This window comes from Telopea speciosissima, chromosome 1 (genome assembly GCF_018873765.1).
Source record: "Telopea speciosissima isolate NSW1024214 ecotype Mountain lineage chromosome 1, Tspe_v1, whole genome shotgun sequence".
NCBI classification, from domain to species: Eukaryota; Viridiplantae; Streptophyta; class Magnoliopsida; order Proteales; family Proteaceae; genus Telopea; species Telopea speciosissima.
The window spans coordinates 30,288,900-30,310,857 of record NC_057916.1 but is presented as its reverse complement, the minus strand read 5'-3'; the positions used below and the strand labels follow the sequence as shown (position 1 = coordinate 30,310,857).

Here is a 21,958-nt window from a genome sequence, read left to right as displayed (position 1 = left end):
TCGCCCTACTTAGACACTTCACTTGGTGACGAACTTAGCGTCGCGGTGGGAAAACTCTTCGGGATCACAGAGGTTGCACCTTGACGTGACAGGGGTAAGTGGTTGACCAAATTTTTGTTGTGTGTTTACTGCCCCCTCAAAGCCCTCGAAGTGTGGCCCAAAGGCCCTGACCCCTTATGGTGGGAACCACCTTCCTACTCGCATCGGATGCAAGGTTACTGGCTACCTCCGACCTTGCATCCAATGCTACTGACAAGGACCCTTGTGAGTGAGACCCTGTGGCTAAGGTGCTATTGGTGCCCTGCCATGTTTGACCCTACCCAAATAGACCCTAGGGTGCACTTATGAGGCCTTATCCTTATAGACCATTAATAGTGGTTTTCTATAAGAGAGAGGTGGGTAGGACTATTCATTAGTCTTGGCTCATTTCTACCTAACCTAACCTAACCGTGCTTGAGAAGGGAGTTATGAGGAGAGAGGGCTAGCAAGGAGAAGGAAGGGAAGAAGAAGAAGGAAACGGCTGCTGAGTTTGGAGCTTTAAAGAGGGCACCTCGAGTGTACCTCAAACCAGGTGAGCCAAGTGCCCTTTTCCCCCTTTTTTTCTCTCCTCCCCCTTGCTCGTTTGAGCTTGGGTGGTTCGTTGGTTGCAGCCCCAAGTTGGGGGTTTTTTTTCCTTTTGAAACCCAAAGGGGTAGCTTGAACCATGTTTGGTTTCCCCTTGTAGGATGCTATCCTACTTTCCCTACATCCCTTGGGATCTCCAACTGGGTCTCTCGACCTAAGGTTCCAACCACCTAGGAACCCCAAATCTGGACTCGGAGTTGTTGGCTCCTTTAAACCCCCCTTAGATCTTTAGGTGTTGGGTGTTTCTAAGACCCAAATAGACTCCAAGACACCCCCCTCCCTAGTCCCTTGAGGCTTAGAGAACCTAATGGGACAACCCTGGGCTTTTAAGACCTTGAAATCGCACTTGGGTTGCATCGGAGGCAAGTCTGTGTGCCTCCGATGTTGCCTCCGATGTGGTCTGAGCCTGCAGAAAAGGTCGGAGGCAAGGTCGGAGGCAAGCCTGCTGAGTCCGACGTTGCCTCCGACATGGTTTTCAAGGCCTATAACTTATGCAAACTGCGAGGCTTTTCATTGAGGCCTCTCCTACACTCTCTCATACTCTTATTCACTTCCGTAGGTGCCAACACTTGTGCTAGGGGTGATCTCGTGCGGAAATCGTTACACTTAATCAAATTCCTAATTCAAGTAAACGGTGAGTGGGTTTGGGGGACTGTTTGAGCTTGTTTACTATTGTTTATTCATGCATTTATGAATTATATTATGACATTATCATTCAAGCATGATTGTACACTTGCATTTATTCTTATTTGATGATGATAATAATTGATTAGGATGATATGGATCTGTGTTGGGTTACAGTGCCAGGAAGTACTGGCACCGGAACCCCCGAATTACGTGGAATTGTATATTGCATCTCATTCTTGTCTGTATGCGCCGTGTTGTGCTGGTACCCGGGTGTTAGATGGAATGGGACGTTGACACACCCGGATGTACCTCTCAACACGATAGGATTCATGTAGTATATCTGTGGTTAGGCTCAGTTCCCTATGCTACGACCCTTACCAACAGGGGTTTAGGTGTTGGGTAGCCAGAGCACCTGCTGCCTGTGGAGAGTTAGAGAGGCCAGGCCAGGGGTAGTAATGGTTATCGGGGTCTGCCTCTGGGTGGTGATGACTACGATCGGCGCGGGCTCCATGGTAATAATTGAGGTTGTATTGTGGTGAGAATGGAAGGATCCACAGTGTCTTCCCGAATTATTGCAGTAGCATATACCCATTGACTTAGCATTGTGTGTTAGGTGGTAAATGAATTAATAATGGCATGCACCATGGACTATTTGTGATTGTGTGATTGTGCATCCCCTTTTCTCTCTCACTGGCTCGGTGGAGCTAACCCCTCTTGTGCACACCTTTTTAGGTGAGGCTGCAGGAGATGCTTATTTTGCAGGACTCGAGGTTCAGGCCTCGGAGTACGATGATATCGGTACAGAGGACCCTGAGGCCGTGACCGAGGAGCACGGTGATGGGTGTCCTTGTGATGACTGCGCCTACGGGCCGTATTGATACATGGGACGTGTTCCCTTCTTTTGTCTTTTTGGGGCCGCGTGCCTTGTATAAACATTTATTGCTATACTTGTTTTGGGGTAGTTATGCTATGGTCATTCGGGATATCCATCCAAACTATTTATGTATCTTTTAACCGTATGAACATGAGGTAATTACTACAAACGCTTCCGCTTATTTTATGATCGTTGGAAATGGAATATTCCTTGCCTTTTGTACTCTGAATCTTATGGTATGTTCTTTTAGACTAAGACTGTGCGTTGGGACACTGCAAATCGTGATTCTGGTAGTCTTATGGGACGACACGTATCGTCCTAGTCACCCCTTTATCATTAGTTTATTCCTCAAACGGGATGGGGGCTTGACATCACTCATGTACTATCCTATTTCCATCATCATAGTGCCCATGCACTACTTGGCATCTTATGGTATACATGTTGGATTGCTTTTCCATTTTCATCATGGCTACACATGCATAGGATTGCATTTTCCTAACCAATGTCTTGGATCATATGCCATCTGAATTCTCATTTCTGTTGCACTCGCAGTTCCATCGGACCCTCGTACTTCCTGCACTCACATGCAATTGGACTATCTGATCATTGTTGAATTCATGTACAACTCGATCTCCAATGATTTGGCCCCCAGTGCAGTATGACCAAGTCCTTATCACTTCTGCACTCATGAGCATTTGGTTTTTTGGATCACTATTGATTTGATCTTTCGGTCATACCAGATTCAACCATGGCTTTTTATGAACCCTGCACTCTCGTGCAATTTTGATCTTACTTACACTCGTGTATAGCTTGATTAGTCATTAATTCTTTTGATCCCACTATACTCGCGTATAATTTGACGGCTTAGCAGATATTCTAATACTCATCACACTCGTGTGAAGTTTGATCACCCCCATGAATCTTTAGGTCTCCGATTGGCCTATCAACTAGTTCTCCTTATACTCGCGTACAAGTTAATCACTGACTCTTCTGATCCACACCATACTCGTGAGAAGTTTGGTCACCCCATGAATCTTTAGTCTCTATTGTACTCATGTACAGATTGACCCATCATTTGACCCTCAAGATTGATCCATTATCTGATCCTCCTTGTACTCGTGTACAAGAACTTTCTGATCCTCTTTATACTCGTGGGTAGTTCGATCATCCCATAAATCTTTCGATCTCCCTTGTACTCGACTACAGATTGACCCATCATTTGATCCTCATTGTACTCGTGTACAAGATTGATCCATTATCTGATCCTCCTTGTACTCGTGTACAAATTAATCATTGAACTTTTTTATTTGCACTATACTCGTGTGTAGTTCGATCATCTCGTGAATCTTTGATCTCCATTGTACTCATGTATGGATTGGCCCATCATCCTGATCCTCTTTGTACTCATGTACAAGATTGAACCATTATCTGATTTTTTCTTGTACTCGTGTGTAGGTTAATCAGTAATATTTTTTATCTTCACTATACTAGTGTGTAGTTTAATCACTCCCATGCATCTAATCTGATTTTCATTCCACTGTAGGACAATCATTTATCCATATCCCCAGGAAAGTGCATTTGCTCTGATTTTCATTCCACTGTAGGACAATCATTTATCCATATCCCCAAGGAAGTGCATCTAATATGGTTTTCATCCCACCATGGGAAGTGCGTCTAATATGATCCCTAATGGAGTTGCCAAAACCTGATTTTTGGTCAAGCGGTGCCTTATCACCCTCAAAACATTATCCCTAGTGAAATCCTCAAACTTGATCCTCGGTCGAGCGGTGCCTTATCACCCTCAAACCTGAACCTTGATCTAGCGGTGCCTTATCACCCTCAAACTTGATCCTCGGTGGAGCGGTGCCTTATCACCCTCAAACCTGAACCTCGGTCGAGCAGTGCCTTATCACCCTCGAACCTGAACCTCGGTGGAGCGGTGCCTTATCACCCTCAAACTTGATCCTCGGTCGAGCGGTGCCTTATCACCCTCAAACCTGAACCTCGGTCGAGCGGTGCCTTATCACCCTTAAACTTGATCCTCGGTCGAGAGGTGCCTTATCACCCTCAAACCTGAACCTCGGTCGAGTGGTGTCTTATCACCCTCAAACTTGATTCTCGGTCGAGCGGTGCCTTATCACCCTCAAACCTGAACCTCGATCGAGCGGTGCCTTATCACCCTCAAACGTGATCCTCGATCGAGTGGTGCTTTATCACCCTCAAACCTGAACCTCGGTCGAGCGGTGCCTTATCATCCTCAAACCTGAACCTCGGTCGAGCGGTGCCTTATCATCCTCAAACCTGAACCTCAGTCGAGCGGTGCCTTATCACCCTCAAACTTGATCCTCGGTTAAGCGGTGCCTTATCACCCTCAAAGCTTAATTTTTGATCGAAGGGTGCCCTATCACTCTCAGAATTTAATTCTCGATCGAGTGGTGCCTTATCACCCTTAAACATAGTCGAGCAATGCTCACATAATAAAGATTTGGTTCTTTCTGAGATTTTCTTCCGGGGTTTATCGAAAGATTTCTTCATGACTAACCGTTTATTTTTAGCAACTCTATCGCCTTTGAGCAAAGCGTCAGCAGTACATGCTCTTGGTGACAAAATTAGTTGGTCTTTTATCTTACCCTTCGACTGTTGGCACAAGCCTCGGCCAAAGAGGGGCAAACTGTAGACACTGAATTTTGTCACTCCCCGGCGATGATGACAACAGGACACGGACAGACATCGATATCTCTCTCAAGATGGACTCTTGTCCTTACATCTAAACCAAATCACCCTAACATTCCTAAAATGACTTATAAGACCCTTTTACTAAATGTTGAAGGAGGTACTGCTCACCTTCCCCAACCACGGCGGTCCATAGGCACTGCGCCCCTATGGTACTGTGGGGCCCACCATGGCATCACTGTACTTTTTTCACAGTGCCATGAAGGGGTGTGACATCAGCCTGCTGACGTCACCCACGACGCCGTGGAAAAGTCCCCCACGACGTCGTGGAGGACTTATCTGGCCAAGGGTGAGGGTCCTCCCTCCCCTATAAATAGGAGGGTCCCCCTCCCTCCAAAACACAGTTTTTCGGGTAGAGAGACCCTCTCAGCTCTTTTTTTTACCCCTTTCCCCCAGATTATCTCCCTCTTGAGTGTCTGTTGGAGCAAGACTCCAAAGGTATGGGTAGATCCTTCGATTACCCACTCGAGTAAAGAGCGATTCTTATCCCTCAACTTTGTTATCCCGTCAGTGTACGGATAACAAAAAATCCCCTTCACAGTCGTTATTCTGTCCGCATACAAATAACGAGAACCCCTTATACAGTCGTTACTCTACATGAAGTCTGAGTAGCGAAATCCATCTCATATAATCCTTACTCTGTCCGACAAGAGAGAGACAAGCCGATCGTTCGTCTCCGCCTAAGCCGTGGGACATCACATATTTTGCGCTCGGTGCGCTTTCATTTATTTCGTGTATTTCTTGACAGGTATCTCTGTCTCTTTTCTTCTTATTATTTTTGGCATAATGTAGACAATTAAAGTAACTCGTTTTAGTGGACATAGTAAATGATTTTTCCTTCTTTGTCATGATTAGTGCATCATAACTTAGCCTTACATGTTAGTATAGGATATATTATTAAGGAAGAATATTCGAAAATCAGCATCTAGTAGAAAGACCGGTTTATCCGGGCGAGGTGGGTGCCTAACACCTTCCCACCCTCGTAACCTGACTACTTACCCTAAATCTCTGACCAGACCATATGGAATCACATAGCCCTTTCCGTTAACCCCGGATGGGGCTACACCCATTGGGTCCTAGGCCTTAATCCTAGGTGGCGACTCCATTTCTTTATAAAGCATAATCCCAATCCCCATGATGATATATCAGAACGATATGCCGTTATTCATCTAAGATAATCCTTGTCGCCAAGAGGCTGAGGAACCCTCATCCCAAGGACCACGGTACTTACAATAAGCTTCACCGTTCACTATATGGCCTCGAGCAGGCCCCACGGGCATGGTTCCAACGCCTCTCCCAGTACCTGGTTCGCCTGGGTTTTGTAGCCTCCAAAACCGATCCATCATTGTTCCTTTATCGGTCAAGTTCGGTGGTTGTTTATGTGCTCATTTATGTGGATGATATTATTGTTACCAGTAACACTGCTTCCCAGGTCACAGCACTGCTACAGCAATTGGAAAATGAGTTCACTATTAAAGATCTGGGTCCTCTTCATTTTTTTCTTAGTATAGAGGCGGTTCAGCATTCCAAGGGCCTTCTCTTATCTCAATCACATTATGTTTGTGACTTGTTTAATCGTGCTGGTATGACTGAGTGCAAGCCAATTCTCACCCTTATGGCAGTCTCTTCCCCTTCTTCAGATTCAAGGGGTGCACTATTTGATGATCACAAACGCTACCGCTCAATAGTTGGGGCTCTACAGTACATTACACTCACACGACCTGATGTGGAATTTGCAGTTAACAGGGTGTGTCAGTTTATGCACTCTCCTACAGTGCATCATTGGTCCTTGGTCAAACAGATATTGCGCTATCTTAAACACACCAGCACTCATGGTTTGCTGCTTGAGCTCTCTCCAAACCTCACACTTCAGGCCTTCTCTGATGTCAATTGGGCAGGTAACAACTCGGATCGACGCTCAACTGGTGGTTATGCAATTTTCCTTGGCCCCAACTTGATCTCTTGGCAATCTCGGAAACAAAAAACCGTTGCTCGATCATCCACTGAGTTCGAATACAAGGCTCTCACAGATGCAACGGCTGAATTGATCTAGTGGGAATCCTTGTTTGGAGAATTGGGCTTCCCGCTCTGTAGCTCCCCTATTTTATGGTGTGACAATATTGGAGCTATGTATCTTTCAGCCAATCCGGTGTTCCATGCTCGCACAAAACACATAGAGATTGACTTTCACTTTGTGCGGGAATGCGTCGCCAACCGTCAACTTCATGTTCAGTTTATTTCAACTACAGATCAGGTTGCAGATGTTCTTACCAAGGCCCTGTCTACAGCTCGTTTTCAATTCTTGCGGGACAAGCTAAAGGTCCGCTCTGCTGGCCCTTCATCTTGAGGGGGTGTATTGGATAATATTGAGATCTTCTCAAACTAGGAAACTTGTTCCATATTTTATGTAATCCCTTGTAATCCTCTTCTATTAGGAAACTACATCACATGTGATATAACCTTCCTAATCTATTTGTAACTCTTAGCTAGGGTTGTACATGTATATATGTTACTTTCACATTGAGAAGTACATGTATAATCTAGTAGTGAAGCTACGCATCCTTGACTCCACCTCTCACCAGAAGCTCTCCGAACCGGATCCCTTAAACCAATCCTCCTCCAAGAAAATGTCTTCTTCAACATCGTCTCCGTTCTCGCCGAGTTCTTATCCAAGCTCACTGTCCGCGTAGTGGGATGCTAGAAGCAATCTCTAAATTGTTCAAGCACCTTGTACTGGAAATTGATTGTAAGAGGTGTGCACTTACAATATCACCATTGGACTACTTTGGTCCCTCTTATCATTCAACCATTGATATATTCCATACTTTCTCATACTTTCTGGAATATAGTTTTCAGTATATTTTTACGGAATGCAATTCTATAGCTGATTTCCTAGTTTGGAAGGTCTTGTCCGTTATAAGTAGGATGGTTTGGTTTAATTTCACTATGTGGTTGACAAAATCTTGTAATTAGATGAGCAACTAAAGAGCTTTGCTCATTTTCATGAATAGATTATAGATGTCCTTTTACCAAAATTAATAAATAAATAAAATAAAAATAAAAAATAAAAAACTATGATTAGGATTTTTTTGGTAACATGCTTATGAAAATACAAATTATGTATTATTACTAGAAGTGCCCCCTAGATTCCTTTTCCACTCATTCAGCTGGGCGGGTGAGGTACGTAGTTGGGTCCCAGTTATGTCCTCAATTAATCTGCAACACTCGATCAGTATTACCATTTAATGATCGAGTAAGTTTCAAACAATGGGGGTGGACGTACAAAAAAATGTTGGACAGCTAACCATTAGAAACCAATCAAATGGTTCTCAACGTACTCAACTCTCAAGTGTTTGGAATTTGAACAATCTTTTTCCATTTCTCGTACCCTAAGAATTAAGAAAAAACAAGAATGACATAAGCAAAGGAACATGTAACAAATGAGCATAATTATGTAGATTACAACAACACAAAAGTTTTAGGTGAGAAGTAGAACGAGGAGGACGCGTGGGGGTAAGGTGAGCCCATACCACAAATGACTGGCGGGGAAAGTTTTTCCAAAAAATTTTAATACAAAAGTGTTTCAGTATTACTTGCAAGTGGTGTCCTCCACTGTTTCAACTGCGAGAAGCTCCTCCAGAATCTTATCATCCAGATACTCAAACTCAATGACATCTCTTTCTCCTCTGGTTCCAGCTGATGAACTCTGTCCTCCACTACCAGATGCAGATATTGCAGAAGCAGAGGAGTTATTAGAGGAATGAAACAAGTGTTGATTTGGGAAGTTAAGGATGGCTTGATGACCCCTCAATGCGAACGCCGCTCGATCATAAGCATGTGCTGCATCCTCCGCGGTTTCAAACGTTCCAAGCCATAGACGTCCACCACGCCTTGAAGGGTCCCGTATCTCTGCGGCATATTTACCCCATGGACGGCGACGTACTCCTCTATAACGAACCTCTTCCCTTTTCATCTCTTTTTGGTCCTTTGCGTCTCCCTCACTCCCCAGCTTCTCTTTCGAATTCGAACTCGAACTCGAAGTTGCTGAAGCCTTCTTCTTCTCCTCCTCCATCCTCTCCTAGTCGATACTATTTGATAATTTAATAATTGCAGCAGCAAATTAAAAAGCTTCCAAGCTCCAAGTATTTTTCTATTGCTTCCAAATTTGGTAACAAATGCAAAAGTTGCATGGATTGAGTCATCGATAGCCCAAAAATGGAGTATTTAAGGAGATCCGATATCCAACATATACTCAACTCAAACTTTGACATTCAACATTAATTTCAATCAAATCCATTTGCATTCCTGGGACCCACCTGTGAAATGATCTCCCCACCCTTATTTTTGTTGTGATTTTGCTGGGTTGGATGCTTCAGCTCCCGCCACAGCAGGACAGGAGCCTTTTTGTTTGGATACCCCCAAATAAAATATGGGCTTTCAACCCCGTTGAAGGAACGAAATCCTTGGTTTTTTTTTTCTGCAATTTTGTTTGAACAGTCCTAGTGGTTCCTTTTGGTATAAATAAAGATAGAACACGTTCCAATTACATCCACTGTAGCCGTCAGCTGTCAGCATATGGGGTAATCTCTGGAGGAAAGGAAACTCGCGAGAAAGACGGTAGAACCCCAGGGTTGATTGAATCTTAATTTACATGGACTCTTATTTTTGTCTCTACCAATCATTTCTTTTCTTTTCTTTTGCGATGGTTTGACATCACTTTTTTATGCATGCTGAATGATGACGTTTTCCTCTTCTGTTCTTGCATTTTCTTTCTTGCTCCCTCCCCTCCCCCCCCCTCCCCTCCCCTCCCCTCGCTTTCCTAATATGCTTAAATTTAATATCCTTTGAATGCCTCAACCGAAGCAATACGGAGCTCTTTCTTAAGCATCCCAAGAGACATTGTCCTAGATAAATCAAGGAGCCATATACCAAACAGAAGAACTTCTTGTGGCTGGCTGCTACATGTTTAGCTACACAATGTAGAACCATATTTTAGTAGTCTTCACTAAAATAAGTAACTTTATTAATGACGAAAACTAAAGGAAGACTTTAGTAACTACAATTCGACTCCTCTACTTCCGTCTGCCCCTATTGCCATGTGCGTCTCACACAAGCAAGGCGAAATGTATCGCCTTACCCCTGTCGAGCGCCTTGCCTGAGCGGGGGGTAAGGTGGTATTTTCCGCCGCGCTTGTGTGTGGGGGTGCACGGCATTACTGGGCAGGCAAAAGTAGAGGAGTCGGATCCTTAGTAACTAACCTTATAATAGGATCTACTAAATAAAAATATGGGAAATTGCCTAGATCTTCAATTTAACACAATTAATTATAAAACTAGTAACTTTAATTTAACATTGTTTTATACTTACTTTGTCTTGTAAATTTACTTATTTTGTAGTTCTTTTTCTTACCTCATAGATATAGGAAATTGCCCCATAAAATAAAATCTTTCATATATTCGGTCTAACCCTCACTTTTGGACTTATAAATTAGGCCAATTACAATAATAAAACTCAAAAATCAAGGTCCAACCCATTCTTATAGGAAAGCCTGATCCATATTTAAACCGAGCCATAAATAGGGCCTACATTATTATCGGTTTCTTAGCAGTTGAGCCTACTGATCTCCTATTTACATGTAATGTTTACAAATGACTAAAATTTTATGATCTTGTACTCTTCAAATGATGTTGTTGTTAGGAATTTTTTCAAATCGCGACGAGTGGGCTTAATTAATTATCGGGTCGATCATTAATGGAGATCAAGAAATACAAGGACTGATGTGGTTTGCTACTATTTATTGAGATGGACCGGACCGGCCTTGCCCATTGTGGAAGTGGGTTAGGGTTTTGGGGAGTATTATAAATACTAATGATGAGGGGTCCCTGCAGTCAATATTCTCTTTTCTCTTTTCTCCACAAGAAAGGGAATTCAGTGAGAGAGTCTAGGAGACTATAGAAGATCCCCATCGCGGTTGTCCGAGATTATTCGAGGACTTGCATTCATTATCTGACGAATTGTTGCTGCTATTGGGTGTGTTCTTATCTGTTCTTCATCAACATACGTGGGTGCCAAGTACACTTTGTTTCCCTGCTCTTTTTTATTTAATAGTGTTCTAGATATTTGTATGGGAATGGATTCCATTGATTGTTCTAACAAGTGGTATCAGAGCAGACCATACAAACCTAAGATCGATTGATTGTCAATTTAAGAACATGAATCAAGGTTTATGATGGCGGAAATAGGGATCTTTTATTGGATTTTTGGCAAAATCATACGTTTTGGCCGCTATCGGATTTTTCCACCGACGAAAATCAAATATTTTTATATGGGTGCGAAGGGCTCGGAGACACAAGAATTTTGGTGGGTGGATCATCACCGCCGGCGGCCGAATGCATCGGCACGAGGGCCGAAGCCCAAGTGAGATACACGCGTCGACGACGGTTATTTCAACAAAAAAAAAAAAACATAATGATTCTGACGTCATAGGGCCTAACGTCATGCACAGCGGTTACTTGCGGGTCAAGTTTCACCCGGTCAGAGCGGACCGGACTCGGGTCAAAGTTGACCCAGACCCGGTCAACGTTGACCCGACCTGGATTGCTGACCCAACCCGAGACCCAAGTTTGGACCCGGTTGGGTGGACAGGCGGTCCGATTCATGCGAACCGGGTTCAGTCCAATTTGGTTCATTCCACCTCGGTTCGACTTGGTTCAAACCGGTTCTATTCGACTTTAAAACAAAAAAAAAAAGGGGGAAAATGACCAGAAAACTTCAAATGGATCTTGTGGGTTCGTTTGGATGAATTTTGAGACGCGGTTTTTCCTGGGGAATCTATTTTTTCATGCTCTTCATTTTGATATGTAATTCGGCATATCTTGGATAAACAGAGGCTATGGTTTTGATGGTTTTTACGTTTTTCAATTGTTTTGGGAACAGAATCAACTGTTAATACTTCATAACTGTTCTAGAACGTTTTTATTATTCCAGAAGCTGTTTTTCCTGTTTTGGAACTTCGTTTTGATTGGATTCTGTCCTGGGATGCCCCATTTTACTTGTATTTTTCAAGGCCAACGTTTTGGGTATCCTGTTTGAATATTTTTGTTGAATTTATGGGACCTGTTAATGACGATTGTGTCACCTTCGAGTGACATATGGGCGAGTGGAGCATCCGATTGAGTTTCGGTTGGTCTTGTTTCATTCATAATTTCAATACCTACCTACTGGTACCTAGTTTTGGAACGTTTAATACTTCTAGGGACCTGTTTTGGACGATTATGCTACTTTGAGCATATTTGAACTATTTTGGGTTGACCATTACCACATAGACGATGAATGTGCATATCACAACACATTATGGACGATCAATGTATTTACTTCTACATATATTGCTGCATATCAGGTTGAAGAATTATGAGAGGGTAAAATGGTGATCCACCAAAGTGGCCCATTGAATCCTTTTATGGTTCTGTCAAGGCAGCGGAATAGGTGACATTAGCCCAAAGGCGATGTTGCCAAAGTTTGACGAGGTGATATGCACATGGATTGGAAGGGATAGTGGTCTAAGGGTTTCAGTTGCCTAAAGGTGTTGGGATATCTGAAAACTACTGATCTTTTCACGGAAAGGCAGTGTGTCCATCCAAAGATAGTGTACTCAAAGAATTTGGGATCCGTGGCCTAGGGGTTGTCTTACCGTCCAAAGGTGGAGGAAAATTTTTGAAAGTCATCGACATCTCACGGTATTTGCAATGCGATAAATCATTATGAAATTGAGGTGCATAACCTAAGGATTTCTCTATCATCCATAGGTCGAGGGAGATTTTTGAAAGTTGTTGCTATCTCGCAGTACTTGCTGTACGATAAAGACGTGTGCATTTTGAACCGAAAGGGCAAGAATGCAATATTGTGAAGAAGTATTGTTTGATATTTATCATCTAGATTGTATGCATACATGTATTTGGTGTGTTGATGATAAATTTATAGAACCATTGATTTTATGATGATATGTTGATACATGTTTGTATGATGAATGGACACATGATGGTTAAAGAACATGTTGATTTGTGCGATATAGAAACCTTTAATATTGTGATGTTTTGTTTCTATATGTTGATGGAAAAGTTGTGTTGTTGACGAATGATAACTTATTATGGTAGATGAAATAATAAGTAAATGATTATGGTAACTGACGGTTAACCAACGTGCATAATGAATCATAAACGAAATAATCCATCAATAAGAATTGAAATGATGAAAGATTGCGTTAAAATTAATTTGTAACCTATGGGGTATAACCGGATTTGAGCCATTTGACGGAAGCTACATCGGTAGCATAGATTGAAAATATATTAATAGTATGGAATAATAAAGCCAAACACTAAAATAAAACAAGAAATAATAAGAGGAATGAATGACCGAATAAAATCACGAAAAACATATTGAAGAAATTGATGCACTTAACAAACTACGATTATACCCTTGAAGGAATTGATATCTAATTATGCAGACGAAAGAAAGAAAGAATATTGAAAATGGTGACTTGACTGAGAACAAAAGAAGTAATCAGTTCGTGTAGTTTGATAGTTTTGTTTGCTTGATGCGGAATTTGTGGTTTGAATCTTTATTTTCAAACTTGGTTGATTCGGTTTGTTCGATTCTCTTGACCAGTGGGAGTACTTCTTTACATGATTGATCTGTTTGTGGATTGGGACTTCTTCTTGTTTCATTGATATGCTTGTTGAGTGGGAGAACTTAAAGATATATGTTTCGTTTCAATTATAATACTTCTGTTTGATGTGATGAATAACATTTGCATGCATGCATATGATTGATGTGTTGAAAGCCATTTTGGTCTAAGGATGTTCGATTGGTGACGAGCCAAGTCATTTGGCTATTTCTAGTCATGGATATTCGATTGGTGATAAATCAAGTCGATCGATTACCAACGAATATGACGATGTTCAAAGATAATCCATGAGTCGTACGATGCTCATGATACATTCGAGGACATACAAGGAATAATGATGATATTTATGTGATCACAGACGTGTACGACATTCCTTGTACAAAATTATCTCAAGGCGGTTCATGTTAGTAAGTAAATCCTTGTTTGTAGCTGACAGAAAGTGATATGTCGTATGTTGAGGTGTATTTTCTGCTGTTGCTAGACATTGATGTATTTGCTAACTGGATCACGGTTTAGTAGCATTATTGTTGTATTGAGATTCCATGACCACATCTGATAATGATGACTTTATAATTAATCTAGCCCAAGTGGGAGATTGTTAGGAATTTTTCCAAATTGCGACTAGTGGACTTAATTAATTATCGGGTCAATCATTGATGGAGATCAAGAAATACAAGGACTGACGTGGCTTGCTACTATTTATTGAGATGGACCGGACCGGCCTGGCCCATTGTGGAAGTGAGTTAGGATTTTGGAGAGTATTATAAATACTAATGATGAGGGGTCCCTGCAGTCACTATTCTCTTTTCTCTTTTCTCTACAAGAAAGGGAACTTAGTGGGAGAGTCTAGGAGACTATAGAAGATCCCCATCGCGGTTGTCCGAGATTATTCGAGGACTTGCATTCATTATCTGACGGATCGTTGTTGCTATTGGGTGCGTTCTTATTTATTCTTCATCAACATACGTGAGTGCCAGGTACACTTTGTTTCCCTGCTCTTTTTTATTCAATCGTATTCTAGATATTTGAATGGGAACGGATTCCATTGATTGTTCTAACAGTTGTAAATTTATTTATGACAGATGCGTTAATATACTTATGTATATACTGAATTTCCATTTTCTAATGATTTCTTTTACTTGGCTTTGTTGTAAATATTGTTTTGTTTTTAATATACTTGTGTATTCACTTAAATTTCCAAAATTTTAACAATCATGGGTGTGGAATGTTCCAATAGGTAGAAGATGGAAGACCTTGCTCTTTTAACCAACAGGCGGGTACATTCATCTAATGGTCCAAAGACCTCTACGTACATTTGCCCCTCCTCCACCCTCATCAGATTTTATCAAAGGAAACTTGGAAGGAGCAATTAGAGGGTCGAAAAATTATACAAGAATGTTTAGATACGTCCTAAATGCTATTAGTAAGCTTAACTTGAACAAAAGTTGACAATTAATAACAGTTTTTGAAGATGGATTTTTTTTAATTGTAATGAATGTTTAGAACTTGCTTTGCATGTGTAGTTGATTTAATTATAATGGCATTTTCATAATTTTGGATATTTTGGCTTGGTGGCATTGGCATTTATGTAATAATTTGGGTTAATTTTAACGGTAATGACATTTCTATGATTATTAGTAACAGTATTAAGAACCTGTTCCAGAATAGATTTTACTGAACGCCATTGTTGTTCTTTTTGTGTTAAAAAACTAGTTCTGAAACAGGTTTACCAAACGCTACCAAACATAAAAAGAATACAATTCCAGAATAGAAATATTATCAAACACAGCCTATGCATCTTATTACAGAGTGCTTGATTGCTGATTTCTCTGATAAAAGGATGAGATGGAGGGAGATGTTGCGATATGCCATAAATTGGCTTCATACAGGGCAAGAAAAGGAAGGTCTGTAATGGAATAAAATATCAATCTGGGTCTTATGTAACGATATGTTTCAACAAGGACTTATCAATGGCCCATGGACCACTTTCCATAAATAAAAAAAATGAATGACCCATGGACTCTTGGCTCATCAAGTGGACCTCGATGGGGCCCATACCATTCGGGGCCATCCTTATGAGGGTGAGATCCATTCAGTAGGAGTTTAGGCTTCATGGATGTGGACCCATTTCATGAATGTGGGTTCCATTTCTTCAGGACTGAGGAGAGACTGTTTAAAATCAAGTCTAGATCACCTACATGCATGTACGTTCACACGCTTCATGTATGGTTAGATGACGATGGGCCGATGGCATGTGTCTGTTTGGTTCTATAAATATTTTTCCATGCTGTCATTACATGGAGGGTCATTAATTTATAGAAACAAAAGAACACACGTCATCACCTAACTATACGTAAAGCTTACACCAATGCCAAATCCATTTGTACGAAGGTCACCAATTTCGTTATCATGTATTTGCTTTGCTTCCCATGCCTTTGTTATTACAATTTATAGGTAAGAATGACCAAAGGGTGGCAATAGTTAAGAATAGTTGCTCAATAAATCTTACTTCATCGTGAGATAAAGAAAACCTAAGATCTGACTGTTATTAAGACTTCCCTCTTATATATAGGGTGAAAGTTCAAAATTCCCTTACCCTCATTATGATCTCCATCCATCTCATTAATTAATGCCTACAGTGAATAAATTCATCCTTAGAATTCATCATATATGGGTGAAGAAAACTGCCCCCAAATCTTTTTCTCATCTTACATTTTTACTAGGCAGGTTAAATGGAATCAGGTTCCTCTCCCCCTTGCAGGTAATTAACCACTCCACCCCCATCTCACACCATCTATGGGGTGTAGACCACATCCCATAACGGTGTGAGAAGGGATGGGATGATTAACCGCAAGGGAGGTGGATCCAGGCTCAGTAAAATCCGTATATCTTTTATCCTCCCTATTTATTAAACAAGTAAGCTCTTCTTACCCTTTCCTTCTCCATCAGGTTGTCAAGGACGATTTAGTCAATAAAGGTAGTTATCTAGGAGTGTCAATTTTAAACCCGCACTGCTTAGCCCAACTGAATTTGATCATAAAAAATCTAGGCTGGCCCAAGCCCAACATGTTATTAACATGCCGGGCTATTGAACTGACCCAATAGTAAGCGCATTGTTCACGGTGCAAGGGGCCAAAGTCTAACTTAACCCGACACATTTATCGACCGATGTAAAACCCATTTATAAACTGTTTGTTTCACCCCAACTATCCTTTAAATTTCCTATTTACTTCAAAATATACCTTTTCTTAATCTCCTAACCTCAAAAATATCCTCGCCCTCTCCGTCTCCGTCTCTATATTCTTCTCTCTGTGGAGTCTATGAATTGGATATCCATGTTCTACTGTGCATGCATGAGCATGATGGTGTGGAACTCTGTATCACATGTTATGTTACTCTCTCGTAGGCTGTCCCTAAAATGTGTAATTGATTTCTGTAGAAGAAAATAAATGATGTTCTAATGGGTATTCTTTGAGTCCCGAACCTATTAACTCCATCTAAATCCAACCTTCAATTAATGTCCACAGAATCACAAAGAATGATCACTTGGTAATCATTCTATGTGATGGTCTATTTGACTATTTATTTGTTGTATTTTATTCCTCAAAACTGCATATATCCTAAGCATTTCCTTATTTTCTTAATCACTTCTATATGTGTATTTAGTGTATCTTTCGTCTCTCCAATATAATATGATAGGTCTCTTAAAATCACTTTTCCGATATGATACTGATACATTAAACCTTGATTAAATTCTTACTAAGATACAATATCCTTTACCAACTATGAATTAGGATGGACATCAGCAACAATGTTGGGGAGGTATAATCTTCTCCACACAATATGGGGAGTAATAATAACCTTAGATGGTGTATTTTTCCTTCACCCACGGTTGGGGAAAACTTTCTCGATCTTACTATATATGTTCTTTTTGGTGCTATTTGAATACCATCCTCCTATTCGTGCAGCACATACATGGTTTTAAAATTCAAACTTGCATCTAGAGGTTCTAATTTGACCGGTTTTAAAAGTCGAGTCACAATTTACAAAAAAAATAAAAAATAAAAAAGAATTAAGGAGTAATACATTAGAAATCATTCATAAAAAAAAAATTTGGAAAAATTGGAAACTTTTTGAACAACATTTGTAGCTAGCGTTTCATTTGGAGGGATATACTCAATTTTGGTGATCTTCTAATTTAAATAAAAAAAATGTTGAGAACATTAATTTTTCAAATTGATATTCATTTTCGAGGGGTTTAGTCTATTTGGGCTATCTTGTAATCTAAATAATATTTAGAAAAATAACCATCAAGCTTTTCATTGGACATATTTTTTTTTTGCGATTGTTAGTAGAAAACCATCAAAGTGAATGGTTTGATGGGGTTTAATGTTGTAGGTGGTTCCATTGTAGGACCGGATAAAAAATATGCCCGGTTACAGTCATCCAGTCTGGTTTTAAACTATTTGCTATATGCAACCTTGTTATGTAAACAGAAATTAAAAACATATTATCTACTTATTGATCATCTTTATCCATTCAATGGTTAATACTGATGGCTTTTGTGATACCAATACTTGATCCATTCAATGGTTAATAGTCCTAGGCGTGCAACCGGGCTGTACTGGCCCGAGTTTTTTTAAACCCCAGCCCAACCCTTGATCTTCTTACCTCAACCAAGCCCCAAGCCCAAGCCCAAGCCCAAGCCCAACCTGAGGTCGGGCTTGGATATTTCAATACAGGCACAGACCTATCAGGCTTGGCCCAGGTCAGCCCGACCCGTAATTGACCATGGTTGGGTTGGGCTTGGCTGGCCCTGATTAACCATGGCAGTCGCTTCGTATGATGTAATTATGTATAGTTATATATTATATTTGGGGCTGTCTAATTGATACCTCTATAGGTGTGATTAAAAAACTTTGGAAAATGTTCTTTGTTGGGGGTGAAATGATCGCCCCGCCCTCTATGCAAAGGTGGAAATTCTGCCCCCTGAGATGACAATGTGAGCTCTTATTGGTTGTCGTGCACTCGTGGCCTTTGTGTTCCCGCACAGAGAACACTCTCCCTTAAAAGTTGGCACCTTCTTTCAATTACTGCTTGTTTTATTCTTGGAAGTTTTCTAAATTCTGGGTAAAAATAGATTTTCAAAAAAATTTGTTGAAAGTGACTTATCAATATGTCAATTGTGAAAAATTGTCATTGTGTTTTGCATTTTTTGAGTACACATGTGAAATGCGAAGATTTATCCTTACTAAAATAAAAGTGAGTTATTTTAAAACAAATACTAATCTAACCATATTTAGTAATGATACTTTTTAGATGTATTTTTTATTTTACTTTTCAAATCCAAGGGATTTAGATTCAAGGTAGAATGAAATTTAATAACCAAATATGGAATTTTTTTTGTTTTGAGGGGTAAGAGGATAATTCATTGAATAGCCGGGTATGAGGAGCACAAAGATTCCTGATTACAAAGATCCTGAAGCCAATGAATTGAAATAGGCCAGTATGACATAACCTTCGGGGCTAGGGAATGCGCCACAGAGTTTGCATCCCTAGAAATAAGAGCAAAGTAACATTCTCTAAATTGAGGAACCAGTTGAAAGATATTTGACATAATTCCAGCAATGCAGAGAGGTGTGTTGCTCGTAGGATTGTTCAAGGCATGGATAAGAGTAGAGTTATCTGATTCGACCGGGATGAAAGGGATATCCTTTGCCTTAGCCTCAAGTAAACCCCGATGAACTACAGCCACTTCTCCTTCTAGAGCATTGGATAAGGAGCACGGCTCAGAGATGGCCGCTATCATCTGACCAAGGGAATCGCGAATCACCACACCCAAGCCTCCTCTAGGGGGAAGAGGGGGGGGGGGTCCAAAGTAAAGGCTGCGTCACAATTGATCTTCAAGATGTTTAGAGGCGGTTTTGTCCATCTTTGCAACACTTGCTGATCAACTGTACATGTAGAGCCAATAGACGAAGCTTGAGACTTGGACAAGGACCAGAATTCATCAAATTCATGTTGGGCTGCATTGATCACCTCCATTGGAGACCAATCCCTTCTCCCAAAAACAGAGTCATTTCTAGCAATCCACATTTGCCAACAGATGAATGTGCTTAGACTCAAACTCTCCACTCTACTACTCTCTTTGTTAGGGAAAGGGAAGCGGTTCCAATTATCTAGCCAGAGAGAGATCTTTGGGGATTCAGCCTGCGGCACCATGCATGTATGCAAGATGCCTTCCAAACCAATGTAGCTTTGGCGAAAGGGCATTCAAGTAACATGTGATCTGCCGATTCAAGTTCGCAACCACACCTGCGACCTTGGATCAATCAGCAATTGTCTCTTGGCTAGGTTGGTCCCAGTAGCGATCCCCTGAGTACACACTCTCCATAAGAAAGCTAGTCTTGATTTTTGGCAACGACTTGTAGCTCCAAATTCTTTTCCAAGTATCAGTGAGAAACTCCTCCCACTCATGGCGATTAGATGTAGGAGTTTGAGAGCTCATCAGCTGATCACGTTGGTTTGATAAGAGGTGATAGGCAGCCTTAAAGATAGAAAACTTCCCATTTTTAGCCCTACACCAGACCAATCTATCCTCCCTCGGCAATATACTCAACTTAATCTTCAATATCTCTGTTCCTTAATTATCTGATGGATGAAAGAATAAGTCCAGCAAATCCAGCTTCTGGGTTCTATTATGCTGATCGATCAATTCTGAAACCAGAGATAAATTACATCCACTTGGCTTAGGAGAATGATTTGGAATTAGTGACACAATCATGTGTTCTACAAAAAATGAAAAAAAAGACATAATCATGTAGAATAATGATTATAAAAGTATTGTTCCTTTCAATTTCCTTTCCAATCAAAAAGAGCCTTAAGGATATCAGTAAGAAAATCCCCCCCAACTCAGAATGAGGCTTTAATTCAAATCCGACCCAACCAGACCCCAAAGCCCGAAAATTACATCCTTAATTGGCCTGGTCCAGTTAAAAAGCTTTGTCCAAATCCTATCATGCTCAGGGTGAGTTCGTCAGTTCAAACTTGCAACCAAGTCAATTCATAATGGCCAAAAAGAGGGGAAAAAAAGGATGAAAAAGAAGGGATTAAAGGTAGTCTCTTTTTCTTTGATAGATCCTAGTCGCCAAGCTTTTGACGAGCATTTAAATGGTTTCAACTTACCATGAGATTCATATGTGAAACAACGAAAAAAATAAAAGTATTTGTCGAAAGTTATTGTTGCGTCAAGAAATCGTCGAGCGGTCCTGCGAGTGCCGTCACCTGCAAGTGGACCAAAGGGGTCAATCAGAGAGAACCGGTGTGGTCCCGGCCTAGGGCTCTCCGATGCCAAAGTTAGATCTCCTGGCGCAAACAGATGAATAGTGATTATTCAGTATGAGTTTAGATGTCCCTTATGGGGTTGTGTACCTTTGCCTTTTATAGTAGCATATGGCGGTGTGGAGAGTCCCCGTTTGATTGACGATTGTGCCGTTGAGTGGATAGAGGCCCTGGGTAACGGGGCTCTATCCTGATTGGCCATCTCCCCGTGGGAGGGAGTGTCCTGGTGGCATCAGGATCCTTGGTGGGTAGATACCCGCGTGTGGTGATAACGTCCTTGGTGTTTGAATCCGTCTGGATGACGTGACCTCTAAGCGGCGGTCTAGAGTCCTGGTAGTGACATGAGTCTTAGATCGGATCGTAGATGGGTGGCCCCCACCTCACGTGCCCACGATGTTGTGCCTGGGTGCAGGCCGCGCCTGGGTGAGGCTGCGCCTGGATGTGTGGCTGCGCCTAGGTGAGGCCGCGCCCAAGTGGTGGTCGCGCCCTGGTGAGGAGGCCGCTCCCTGGTGAGGAGGCCGCGCCTGGGTGAGGCCGCGCCCTGGTGAGGAGGCCGCGCCTGGGTGAGGAGGCCGCACCTTGGTGAGGAGGCCGCGCCTGGGTGAGGCCTGGGTGAGGCCGCGCCTGGGTGAGGAGGCCGCGCCTGGGTGAGGCCGCGCCCTGGTGAGGAGGCCGTGCCTCGGGTGAGGCCGCGCTCGGGTGAGGAGGCCGCGCCCGATGCGGGGCCGCGCCGAGTGGTGGCCGCGCCCGAGTGGTGCTGGGACCCCGGTTCGTTCCCCTTAGCTATGGAGCGGGTCGTCTGTGACACGTGGCGGTCGTTGATTGGCCCGGTGAATATTGGATGTATCATTTGCCCCCCACTCTCTTGGGATAGGATGTCCAAGAGAGTAGGTGTCTTTGCATAGTGAGGGGTCCGCTGCGAATAGACTTTCCTGTGGGGTTTGCCTGTAAATCCACTAATGAGGTAGGAGAGGTTGGGGGTTCAAACCTTACCTCCTACACTTTTTCTTTTTGTTTTTTGTAGGTATATGTTCCTTCCTCTCCCTTCTTCTTTCACTTCTCATTTCTCTTTCTTA

At 41.8% G+C, this 21,958-nt stretch overlaps 1 protein-coding gene across 1 annotated transcript; it reads right to left on the bottom strand.

The window, feature by feature from the left end:
• Positions 1-8,447: 8,447 nt before the first annotated feature.
• LOC122644122 (ethylene-responsive transcription factor ERF098-like) lies at positions 8,448-8,852 on the bottom strand. Its single transcript, XM_043837765.1, has one exon. It carries the CDS (start codon positions 8,829-8,831, stop codon positions 8,448-8,450), a length of 384 nt encoding a protein of 127 aa, XP_043693700.1. The 5' UTR covers positions 8,832-8,852.
• Between the last annotated feature and the right edge of the window lie 13,106 nt (positions 8,853-21,958).